The sequence below is a fragment of the Marmota monax genome, unplaced genomic scaffold (genome assembly GCF_021218885.2).
Source record: "Marmota monax isolate L192 unplaced genomic scaffold, Marmota_monax_Labrador192_F-V1.1 WCK01_AAM20220418_F8-fsc00051, whole genome shotgun sequence".
NCBI lineage: Eukaryota > Metazoa > Chordata > Mammalia > Rodentia > Sciuridae > Marmota > Marmota monax.
The window spans coordinates 271,829-284,925 of record NW_026695202.1 but is presented as its reverse complement, the minus strand read 5'-3'; the positions used below and the strand labels follow the sequence as shown (position 1 = coordinate 284,925).

Here is a 13,097-nt window from a genome sequence, read left to right as displayed (position 1 = left end):
TGGGTTTCCTTCACTAGAGGACAAAAAAAATACCCAATCTTGAATTTTCAGCCCCAAAACTATGAGCTAAATAAATTTCTTTTCTTTATAAAGTACCCAGTTTCAGTTATTTTGTTAAAGCAACATACATATATTAATGTGATGGAACTGCAAATTTGTTTGACTGTAATAATCATTTCACTATGTGTATATATATCAAAATATCATGTTGTATAGCTCAAAAATATAAAATAAAAATAAATTTTGAACACTTTAACAAGACAGATTCTGTAGTTCCTGAAGAAGACAGTAATTACAACATATTTCCTCCTCCCCAAATAGGCAGCTCCTTCCTAGAATAAGTTAGAACGTGCTAGTAGGCAGGGTCATAAAAGTAACTATCGATTATTATATTCCAATATCCACAAACTGCATTTTCAAACTCTTCATAGTGATTTCTAATTAATCTGTTTGATATCCCAAGAAGATAGATGGAAAAGGTGACGAAGAAAATAATATAGCTTCTCTGGAGGGTGAAGTAATTTCTCAGGCGCGTTGCGGGTTTGATAGACCTCACATTGAAGGTCGTACTCTGCTATGATGCCTCTTAGTCTATGAGAAGAAAATACAACAGAATTTAAGGACAGCCAGCTGAAAATATTCCATGTGCATAAATTTATTTTAAATTTTATTGCATCACATTATACAAGCATTAAACATGGCTTCATGTTGATGACTATTTAAATGTGAAAATTCATCATTCATGTCAGTACGTTTTGGCTATTTACAAGTAAGGAATTTCTATGTACTTTATATATCTCTGTATTTGTATGTACATATGTAGGAATATATGACTATACATATGTACACACAGAAATACATCTATGGCCATACACATAGCTATAGATATGTCATATATAATAATCTCCTCAGAAAGATCTGAAATAAAAAAAAAAGAAAGAAAGAAAGAAAAAAAGTTGTAAACAGGGTCTTGTCTGTGTCATTTGGTGACAGGGAATTAGGACCACATGATGATATCCTAGGAATGTGTGTCCAGGTGTCCGAATACCCTTTTTAGCCCAGGGTCTGTAAAATTCACATGGAATCGAATGCAAAAAAGGTAGCAAACAGGCTGAAAAACAGGTCCAGTATACAAGTTCCCCTTGGTTTTAAAAACTTGAGAATGTAACTGCCCGTGACGTGCATGCTTGCTTGGTCGAGAATGGTCTATGGATAGACAGCAATTGTGTGCTGGACTGCAACGTGATCTCACAGCAGCGGGACTCCACCACCCATCCTCACTGGGCGCCCAGCCGCCCTGCGGCTGCCAGTGTCTGCAACATGCGCTGCGGTTGCATTTTTAGTCATTCACTTGAATGTGCTTTTGCACAGCTGGGAGAAGTAAACAAAATTCAGGTCCTTGGCCTGGAAATGAAGTATAACCTGGAAAGGGAAAAGAAGGCATCAAGATCTGCTGTACCCCATGGCTTCCCAGGATGTGCAATGCTTTGTCCTGAGGAGGCATTCAAGGAATTTGTAACCCCAAACTGAGTCAGGTATGGCATCAACATTATGATGCCTGCTTTACAGAGGAGCAGACTGAGTCAGAGAACACAAGTGAAGCAACATGGCAACTGTCTTGGGAATGGTGACAGGCACGATGCTTTCAAGAAAAAAATGAACAATGGTCCCTGTGGGAGGAAAGCAGCTGGTAGGAGTGAGGCCAGAAGGAACTGCAGTGATTGATTGCCAGCCAGCATAGCATCAAGGTGTGGATAATGCCACTCAATTACACCTTGGTCTCTGGCCACTGGAGCTCTCAGGAGCAATTCTCTTTGGTAATGTTTGTCTCCCACCAGACCCAAAGCCATCCGCATACAGTTGACCTTTCTCCTCCAAAAAAATGACCAGATCAAGAAAAGAGGTGATCAGAATGGGTAGACGGCCAAAGGCTTGGAGCACATCACAGAATCCCGGAAGGTTAAAGCAAGAATGTCTCCTAAAGTATTGTCTAGTCCAACTTCTTAACTTTTGAAAATGTGGAAGCTGAATCCACATGAATGCTCTGTGCAAAATCACACAAAAAGAGAAAGGAAAAGCCAGACAAAGACTCTGGCAGACCACAACATGATGCCTAACAACAATACAAATCCTGGCTGGTATTCTATAGACTTTATTGCTTAGCAAATTTCTTATATACATTGCCTATTTGAGCTGCATACTAATTCTGCTCAATAGGCAGGCTCAGAGATGTTAACAATCTTCCCAAAGTCACATAGCCATATAGCAGACATGGTAAATTATGGACTAGCAAAACCTTTCTTGCCTTTAGTGTAGCCGAGTGTAGTTTGGACTTGAGTATTCAACATCTATGTACCACTTTTATTCCCGTGGGCTTGGGTCTAGGCTATTTTCTCCAAGTCCATCCTCATATTCAACTCATAATAACCTTTTGGACAATTAACATGGAACTGGGTTGATACACATTTATTAACTTAACAATAAATGCCTGAGCAGGTTATCTCCTACATCTTAGCCTACAGGGAAAGTAAAGAACATAATGTTCCCCTATGTATGTTGTTTTTCCTTTGGAGGCCAAAGTTGGAAAATGCCTTCAAAATCAGTTTTCAATCACACGAAGGAGAGAGAATGGAAAGGCAAGGAAGACAAAAGAAATCCTATAATAATACTAGGCTCATGGAGTATCAGAACAGAGAGCTGCTGTAAATATCTCATCACTGAGGACACTGAGGTCTAGAGAAATTGACTTATCCAAGGTTACACAGCTAATAACTGATTGGTCAGGGAGGAAGTTTCAGAACCTTTTGGTAGGATGTGTGAGAACATTATGGAGTTTTCTAACAACGTATTCACCTTAATCCATCCTACCTTCATTAATCGAAGTGCATTTATTAGGTGCCCTGTGTCTAATATTACGTTAGCTAGTTGGAAGAATAAGGATTATATTCCATAGAGATTTCGATTACTTAAAATTGTGTGGAAGGAGGTTGAGAACTATTTGAAGTCCATAAATTAACAATACAAATCAGTGTATTTCAATACATGTAGTACTGATGGCATTAAGCAGAGAAGTTTAGGAGGAATGTCAGTGGGCTGACAGTCTGGGGAAGCCTTCTTGGAGGTATGGGTGCCGTGGATCAGGAAGCACTGCATGGGTGGTGGAGGCAAGGTCATGCTGGGTGAGATGAAAGGCTGACTTCAACCAGAAAACGGAGTGTGTTGCCCTGGATGCTAAAGAGAACCTCCTGGCTGGAGTAGAGGGAGAGGAAGGCTAACTCAGGGAACACCTGGGCCAGCTCGTAAAGGCCCTGACTGCCAGGCCAGAGTCTGCAGGGAGGTGAGAAGAGCAACCAGGAGGTGAGAAGCAGGGGAAGATCAAGTTGCAAAGATTAAGGGAACAAACTGGTTTTGGAAGCTTCTAAGGAGCTTATTTTAATCCCTGTTACTGGAACAATGGTGAGCTTTGTTTCAGCGTTTAAAGCAGCCCCTCCCATCCCCAGGCTCCTGGCCAGGGGCACACCTCTGCCCTACCTGGTCATGGCCACTCATTGTGATGTGCTTTTCCATTTTTCTTCCTCTCCTTTCGTTCCTTCTGGAGGCGCTCCAGTTCCGCCTCGTACATCATCTCCTGGATCAGGTACTTCTCTCTCCTCATGCGATCCCTCAGATCTTTGGGGAGGTCTGGGATCAGATAGGAAATGAGGTGCTTTATACAGAACACGAGGTGCTAGAAACACAACAGAGGAGAACACAACAGAGTCAGGTGTGTGGTCCATCCCTCTCTGGAAGGAGCTCCAGGGATTGGCTCAAGCAAAAGCCTGTGGGGTGTGTGGGAAGTGGGATGGGGCTGGGGAGGCAGCGGAGAAAAGACAACTGATGGGTGAGACCTGAACAGGGTCTGAGCGCTCTACCCAGGGAAGAGGGAGAGCAGTCAGGGGAGAAGGTGTGGAAGGCACCCCTGGAGAGTTCAAAGGAGAACCAGAAGATCCTACACCCTGGAATCAGGAAACCTAGGAGTGGGTCCTGGCTTGGCAGCTCTCACTATCTCACAGTATCTGTCTATCTGATAAGTCATTTAACTGCTCTGAGCCTCCATTCACTCATCTATAGAATATGTGGTACAGTGAAAATTATAAGAAGACATTTAAAAATGCTTTGTAGATGGCCAAATTTTTTATGAAACTTGGTCGTAAGAATTATCAGTAGATCCAGGGAAATGCTCCTTTCAGTTTTTGGTAAAACTGCCCCAAATTCTTTATCTGAAATACAAATAGGTGTAACTTTAGAATCATGGTGACTTCTGTTCATCTATATCCTGGAGACCAATAAAGTACCAGATGACAATGTAAAGGCCTTTAGAGTTCTCAAGTATTTATTAATGACAAAAATCATGTTCAATGGTTGTGCTAACGATTCTTCATTTTATTTGAAACTTGATAAACTTGACACATAGATTACATACAATTCTGCCAATTAAGAAACGTTTCTGTGTGTCTCCGGTATTTTTATTTATTTTTTCAATATTTTTTAGTTGTAGATGGACACAATACCTTTATTGATTTATTTTTATATGGTGCTGAGGATGGAACCTCATATGTACTAGGCAAAGTGCTCCACCACTGAGCTATAACCCCAGTCTGCTAGTATTTTGAAATAGTTAACAATGACATGTTGAGAGGAAAGGAAAAGTTCTTGAAAAGTTGAATACTAACCGAGTGAAGCTCCCTCTTTATTTTGTCTGAAAAACTGTAAGACTGTTAGGTTAAAATATCTTCTTCAAGTTGGGTATGGTGGCACATACCTGTAATCCCAGCAACTTTGGAGGCTGAGGCAGAAGGATCACAAGTTTGAGGCTAGCCTCAGCAACTTAACAAGGCTCTAAGCAACTCAGGGAAACCCTGTCTCAAAAAACATTTTTTAATAAGGGCTGAGGATGTGGCTTAGTAGTAAAGAGGCTCTGGGTTTAATCACCAGTACCCAAAACAAAAACCAAAATCTTCAAAAAGGAACTGACCCATCGAGAAGCTAATTTTCAGGAAAAAGCTGCTTAATATTATCTTTTCTTGGTTCCGTGGAGTGGAGAAAATAACCATGATGGAATAGTCTCCAAGAGTATGATGAAATTTTACATTTATGACTAAAGTTGCAGGAATGCCAACTATTTTAATAGCAATATTCTAAAAGACTGAAAGGAAATAGATGATATATTTTTATTGACACATAATACAAGAAATTGCTAGAAGATTATACTTTGTAAGTCTATTTTTAATCTTAGGTAATGAGTACTTATTTATGTGTTTGAGTATAAATAATTCCATGATGACATACAATCAGAGGTACCACTTGTAATATTCATTCATTTCAATGCTTCCGAACTATGTTCCTTGAATTCCTGCAACAGAATCATCGTGGAGGGCTAGTGAAAAAAAAAATCTTAGTCATGAAGTACCAGCATCTCTATAAATAGCAGTGGGAAACATTGTATTTTTCCTAAAGTTTAAGAATCACGGTCCTGAAATATTAAATTCAGAACCAATGATTTCTGACTTTTCCATTAACAATCAATCAGTAATGGACTTGCAAATATTTCTTGGAAAAATCAAACATTTCAATTAAAGAAAAAGAAAAGATAAAAAACACAACATACTATGATGATGCTACTTTTGGAAGTAGATAGTCACATTGCAAATACTCATCACTTAGCCTTTTGGATGGCTACTAGTGACTTCATTAGGTTAAAGAAAACCATGGAAATGGTTGAGAAAACTTACCTCAAACACAATGATAAAAGCCAATCGGGCTGCTAGAACGTGCCAGAACTGCAGTGTGTAGCCATAGGGCACAAGTGAATGAGGAGGGTCCCGGTAGTCTCTGTATCTATAAATGCACAAGAGAAGGTTGCATTCCAAAGTATGATTTTTCTGACCATCAGATCTCTCCCAGCCCCACTATATAGTCCTCATTCACTGGAGCAAAGTGTGAAAAGCTTTTCTATACTAGATTATCTGTTGCTTTGCTTGTCCAGCATTTCTTCTTCTGGTAAAATAATATCTCTTCTCCTCTGGGGAATCATCCATGGGATTGGACAGGGCTTGCCCCTCCCGCTCTCAACTCAAAGATGAGCCAGACTTCATCAGTAAGACGCATCATCAGTACATCTGTTAGAACCATGTGGATTATCACTAAATCCACCAGAGGTAAAAGCCTGGAATTGCTGGTGGCCATCGTAAGTTGTGTGGGGAGAGAGAGCCTGTTTGAGAATGGAGTAACTAAAACAAAGTGGAACCAGCAGTGAGGTAGGGTCCTACTGACCTCACTCATGTTTTGAGATCCAGTTGTTACTAAAGCCCATATCCCCTCTCTACTTTCTGATTTTTCTGAAACAATAAATCACTTTGTGCTTAAGTCAGTTTACACTGGATTCTTCCACTTGCTACTAGAGTCTTTCCTAAAATATCCTCCAATAGCTTTTGAATCAGCATTAAATTACACAGATGTTTGTTGAGCACCTATTTGTGTTCAGGCACTATTCTAGGAACTTCAATTCATGTCTCTATTTTATCTTCACCATTATCGTGGCTATCATAGATGGGAAAACTGAAAAGTGACTTGTCGATGTCATAAAGTTTCCATGCATTTTGAACCCAGTATTCTTTACATTATCTCTAGAAATTTAGAATGATTTGGAATTATTGGTTGTTTGACAGTTTTGCTATGTAGATATACCAAAATTCCTATCTCAATAAAAAATTATGATTATTTGGGTTCTCATGTGAGACAGTCTCTAACTTCAAAGTCAACGCTGATTTCCATATGAGGATACAGAATAATGTACTCTGAAGAGTATCTTTGAAACATATCAAGGAGAAAAATAAATTATGAGCTGTCACAATTATCATCATCACAATTACCATCTTAATTAGTATTAGTGTCTATGGATGGATACATAGCAATATGTATCATGATTATTTGTCATTAGAGTGATACTTGTGATGAAGAAATTAAGAAGGAATTGTGTTTTCTGCAGTATAGAAAACAAATGTTAATTCCTTTGCTTTAGTTATCTGCATTTCAGATACAGCCCAAGTAAATATTCTAGAAGTAAAGTAGCAATATGCATTTATCATACATATGTCTGACTATTAGACAAAAGTACATAAAAGAAAGGATCTTAAACTGTTTCTAGAGTTGTCTCGATTGACAACTTAAGCTTTTATACAATAGTGCTTACTATGGCTGAGAATTCTTTTTGATATATCAGTTTTCCTTATATATAAAATTGGAGTCTGTCTCACACATAACTCTACAATTCTTTTATTATATGCTTTTGCAGAGTATTATTGCAAATGCTTTTAGTTCCTGCTTCAACCTAAGCTTACCTCTGACTCTACTGATCTTTTCCATTAGGCAGAAGTTTGGAAAAAGGCCATGGGCAAATGCCATCTGGGCCTTTTATTTTGTTTGTTGCACTGGGAACTTAACCCAGGGCCTCCTGCATGCTAAGCTCTTGTACTCTACCACTAAGCTGCACCTCCAGCCCTGTTTCTCTTCTTTTGATGTGGTGCTATGTATTTGCAAAATGACTGGTTTCCTGTTCCCTGGCACTTGTACAAAAAAAAAAAAACACTTCCTTCTGCCGCTGTAGAAACAGCCATGAAGACGAGTTTCAAAGCTCATAAAATCAAAGTCATACTCTTTTAATCTTCAAAGACATTAGGTAGTCCAGTGGCATTAATGTTTGGAAGAAATTTTTTGAAGGGACTCAGAAATGTTTTCAGAAAATGACTTTTCAGTTCTTGGCTTCATTTTTACATATAGAAAGGCAGACTATTCCCTTTTAGCTTAAGTTGATGCATTTCTTAAAGCTGCCTCTATTTCTTAAGAAATGGATGACTGGCTTGTAAACAACATTTTTCTAGCACCAGGTATAGTTACTTCATTCCCATTTTCAAACTGTGAAAATGAGAGTAGATATGTATCAGAAAGAGTGAAAAGTGAACCTCCTGGGACCCCCACCCAAGTTAAGACGTAGAACGTGATCAGTGGTTTATAAATTCTTTGCTCCCATTCCCAGCCACCCTGAGAAGTCACTGCTATTCTAATTTTTGTAACAACCATCCTCTCGATTTTCTTTTAGAGTTTTGCCACCTACATAGGTTTTCCTAAATAAATAGTGCTTGAGTTTTCTCCTTGAACTCTATATAGATGAAATCATACTGTATACATTTTTCTGCAATGGCATCTTTAGTTGTGCAATATACTTTTGAGGTCTCATTTTATCCCATTTTCTATGTATCTGATAACCACAACAATATCTTTATCCTTTTCATTTCTATACATCATTAAGATCCTCAGGTACAAAGAATTGGCCCAATCATAATTCTTAATTTTTACAACATGAATTTGTTTCATTCATGGTCCTCTTTTAATTAATTTTTATATTGATTTATTTAAAACTTTAATCATATAAAGAACTCTCATAAATCCAACATGAAGCCCCCAAACTAAAACACTACCAGGAACTTACAGATACCTCTATACTCCTCCTTCATCCCCTTCCTCTGCCTCCCCTCTGCTGAATTTCATTTTGATCAACACATATTTGTGTGTGCGTGTATATATGCATACATTTGTCTGAATATTATACTGCTTAGTTTCATTTGTTTTGAACATGACCAAAGGACACTATACTGTATAGTTGTCTGGGGCTTATTTTTTACAGTACCACATTACAAGATGCATGTAGCTAACTTTTCACTTCTGTACAACAGATTTCTGTGTGCATATTGTACAGTCGTTTATATAGTATATGTTTAGATTTACTCATGGAGTGGTCACTTATGTTTTCCCTCAGCTTCTCTAACCATGGAAGGCCTAGAAACAAAACTCAAGTCCACCCAGTGCAACAAGTTCTCTTTGGGTAAAAGTTGGCTGCAACAATCTGCGTACTACTCTGGGTTCTGCCTTCATTTAGTTTTGGCTAGAGGATAACAATTTTTCTTCCTAGGTCGTTAATGTACTTGAGAAGACATTTAAAAAATTTTATCCACATGTTCAGAAGTTTTCAGCCTGAGAGCTGTTTCAAGTACACCTGTTACATGACTAAAAATAGAAGTCCCATGTTTCTATTTTTCAGGATGGAATATATACATCCAACCCACCTCTGTATTCCATCCCATTTCCCTGCTTTCCCTCTCCTGAATTTCATCTTTATCATTAACACACACATACACACACACACACATCAATAAATATATACATATTTGTTGAATAAATAAATAAATAAATATATACACACACACACACACAAATATATATAACCCTCAATTTAAAAACTTTGAATAAATCTGAAAATACTATTTTAGTACAGTTTTATGCTAAATAATGCTAAACAAAACATCCATAATTTAAATTAATGATAACAGCATTGACAATCCCATTCATATTAGTAATTTGTAGAAGGTATTTTATGCTATTATGTGGGACAAATAGGAAGAATTATGAGTCAGGAAGCAAAACATGAAACAAGCTCTCCATTTTATCTTATTTATTAATGACTGAAAGGTTCTTAACTTCAAAAAATATTTGGTGTTTTATTTTGAACCGTTTTATATTTGGACTCCTGTATGCCTCTAACAATCCTTGCTCGATCACTCTATGTATGAAACGGTCTCATGAGCACATGGAATATCTATTGAAGCAGGGAGGCATCAACTACTGTTGCTTGGTTGCTTACTTCCCAACCAGCTTTCAGCAGGGAGCAGGACTGTACTATTTTCCAGCCACTTTTCCTCATTTGACTTGTTCATACATGTGGAAGGAGGAAAGAAGTCATCTGGTGTCACCTGGCAGTCATTGGATCACCCGTGACGTGGTATGAGTATTTAAAGGGGTGGACTATGTGGTGTTGCTGCATAGCAATGGGGCCCACCTGGCTTCTCTTTTGATTTCTTGTCCTATTGGAGCTAGCTGTTCATGTCCAAGGTCATTGGACATTCATGTCTCCATTGTCTACATGATGAGTATAGAGTGTGTCACTTGTTCTTAATAGGCCAAACCAGTTTCCGCTCTCTAGGGTCTAGCTTCTCAGACTGGGACCAAGTAAACAAATCTGGGCTTCTGTAAGTCCCAAACATCTAGCTTATATGCCTGTGCCCATTTCACTGAGAAGCCTGTGCTCATTTCACTGAGAAAAGAACTGTAGGCAAAAGAAAGAGAACGGGCGAGTATACTTTTCAGAGTGTAGTTAAGAGGGTAACTTATAAAAGAAGGGTCATCTCATTTGGGCTCACAGAAAGCTGAAAATTCCTATCCAAGGGCATTGCTTATTAACTCCAGAAAGAACTACACTGGAGCCTCAGTATTACAGCTCTTCCCAGAGAGTCCTTTGCAGGTCTTTGCGGCATGTGGGAGAGTGTTACAGAGTGGCATGTGGTCCCTTTGCTAATGAATCTATTTAAAAAAAAACAACACTGTGATGAAAGTTAGGAGCCTTGAGTTCTACCTCCAGTCTTGTTGTGTCTTTTTAGACAAATCAAATACCACAACTGGGTCCTCTGCTTCCCATGCTGTCAATGAGGGGTTGAAGTGGCTCATTACATAGTCCCTCTATCCAAGGGTCCTCATGTTTTTGCTATTGGGAAAGCACAGAATATCATGATGGGAAATCCACAAAATTCTCATAACATCAACCAAAGTAGTAGGAGAAAAGATGCATTTGAACTTGATTCATTAAGCTTTTGATAAGTGATTTTTCTCATCTGGGATAATACTTCCTACCTTTGAAGGTTGATGTAATTATTAAATAAAATAACAGTTCCTGGCATATGGTAGGTGCTCAACAAATTCTTGTTCACATAATAATGAATAGGTAAATATCAAGAGGAACAGCTTGATTTCCTCTTAGAGGGGGAGACAGAGTGACAGTGAACATGTGTTGCAGAGGCTACTGAGGTAAAATCTGCAATCAGCTGGGACTCTGCTCATACATCTGAGTTGTTGAACATTTGGATGTGTCATGTTTTTCAGTATGGACAAGAGGGAGAAATGAACCAGGACAAGTGCTCTCAACAGCTGTCACTCAAACCACCTGTTCTTGGATCAGCTATGTAAGTCCTCACCACTATATTATCAGTTTTCCCCTTTAAACCAGAAGTTCTCTAATTTCAACTGCACCTGGGTGCTTTACACTACTGATATCTGAGTTTCAGCTCCTGAGAGTCTGTTTTAGTTGGCTTGGTTAGCACCCTGACAGGAGGTGTTTTTTAAATTCCACAGGGGATCTATAAATGCACAGTCAAGGCTGTGAACTACCATTTTAAACCCACTCAACCAGAAAGGGGTATGGGAGCAAAATCACCCCTTGGGAGACCTAGCCCAGCTCTGGAAGAGCCACTCTCAGAGTTCTGCACTTACCTGCAGTACTTGAGAGGAGTCCCTGAGAACTCACTGCCATCAGATTCAGGCTCAGACCGGTTCTCAAAGTCAGAAATTTGAAACACAGACAAGCTGGCATTCACATAGCCAACCATGCACCTGAAAGAGAATACAAATGTTATAATTAGAACACTGATCAGCCCTCCACCTCTAATTCACTCAAGGTTTTCTTCATAGAAGTCCCTGCAGTTGCAAGTGCCTTGAGCTACCCCTACCTTGTCGTAAGAACTGAAGCTGGGATTTGCTGAAAAGCCCTGGGCATATTGAATCAGGAGGGAGTCATTTCTTTTTTTCTAATCCCTTTGGCGCAGAATCATCATACAGAACATCATGACCCCAACCAATGCTTCAGCAAAATAGGTGAAAGAGAGAGCCCATGATGGGCATCAATCCGCATGGGAGTCACAGCCCCTCTTGTTGAGGATAAACACATACACAAATGCATTCCTTCTTTAAAAGTGAAGGAACTCATTCAAAACACCTAGAACATGATAGGGCAAACACGGTCCCCCTCCCACCCAGAACTCGCATCATATGCGCCAGACATGCTGCACTCTGAATCCATCCTACACGGTGTTTGGGCCTCTTTTCTGTTGGAATTCCTCACCCTTTCTTACTTATTCTTCAATGGTCAGTTGAAACACCATCCCTTCTGGAAAGACGTCCCCATTGAGAACCACACATGACTTTCACTCTGTGCTGGGAGGCAGTACGCTAGAATACTAAAGTCTTGGGCTTTAGGGTCAAATCTTAGCTCTGCTGTTTTCTAGCCACATAATCTTGGCAAGTTATGTGGTGTGTGTGTTGGGGGTAGAGCACAGAGGCATAGGGGATTGAACCCAGGGCCTTGCACTTGCCAGGCAAGTGCTCCACCACCGTGTTACACTCCCAGCCCTTGTAACTTCTCTCAGAGACAAAAGCACCTGCCTCAGAGGGTCATTGTGAGTATTAAATTAAATGAAGTATGTCCAGCATGTGCTCCGGTGCTTAGCCTCCAGCAAGATAAATGTGAGTGGTGATTATTCATGTTATTTATTTCTTGCACCTAACGGGAAGGCCATAAATAATTACTGACTGAATGAATAAATCATAGTCTTGATTCTCTTCATTAACATGTCTGATGTGATTATCCTGAGCTGCTGACATTAAGCCAAAATGGTGACGTGAGCAGTTCTACATGTTGTCTTGCTTGAGACAAATCACTGGATTTATCATGGCCTTAAAGAAATAAAAATCCAACGGAGTTCAAAGCCCCATCTGTCTAGTCACTTACAGGTTACACAAAAGGTCACTGGGTGTGTGACATGCCTCCACCCTCCCCTATTTTGATTCTGAAGAGCTGTTAGGACTGATGGCTCCCTCATCTATGAACTGCCCAGAGCTTGACATGAAAATAAATCAGTGCCTTGATGGCTATTAGATGTCACAGAGAGGGGGCTGGATTTTATGAAATACAGACTCTAGCAGAGCATTCTTAAGAGCTGAGCAGCAGGAAGAGAAAGGCGCTTTAGAAACTGACCCCACACAGGCCCAGCATTGAAATGGAATATTCCTGACTTCTCCTTCACTCTTATCTCACAAAGCAGCCCTGAGGCTTGATTGAGATTAAAGCTTCTGTCTGTTGCTTGCTCTCTTTAAAAACATTATTGACAAAATTTAAA

At 39.5% G+C, this 13,097-nt stretch overlaps 1 protein-coding gene across 5 annotated transcripts in view; it reads right to left on the bottom strand.

Annotated features, from left to right (window-relative positions):
* Positions 1-296: 296 nt before the first annotated feature.
* The window catches only part of Ano4 (anoctamin 4), a 191,340-nt gene continuing 178,539 nt past the window's right edge, over positions 297-13,097 (bottom strand). For 3 of the 5 annotated variants that reach the window (XM_058574231.1, XM_046429760.2, XM_058574232.1), the window contains 4 exons: positions 11,416-11,535; positions 5,772-5,877; positions 3,532-3,727; positions 297-1,422 (listed from right to left, as the gene is read on the bottom strand). In XM_058574231.1, coding sequence (XP_058430214.1) covers positions 3,536-3,727; positions 5,772-5,877; positions 11,416-11,535 — 418 coding nt within the window. In that variant the 3' untranslated portion in view covers positions 297-1,422; positions 3,532-3,535. The remainder of the gene's footprint in view (positions 1,423-3,531; positions 3,728-5,771; positions 5,878-11,415; positions 11,536-13,097) is intronic. The other 2 variants (XM_058574230.1, XM_046429758.2) reach the window with 2 other exon arrangements.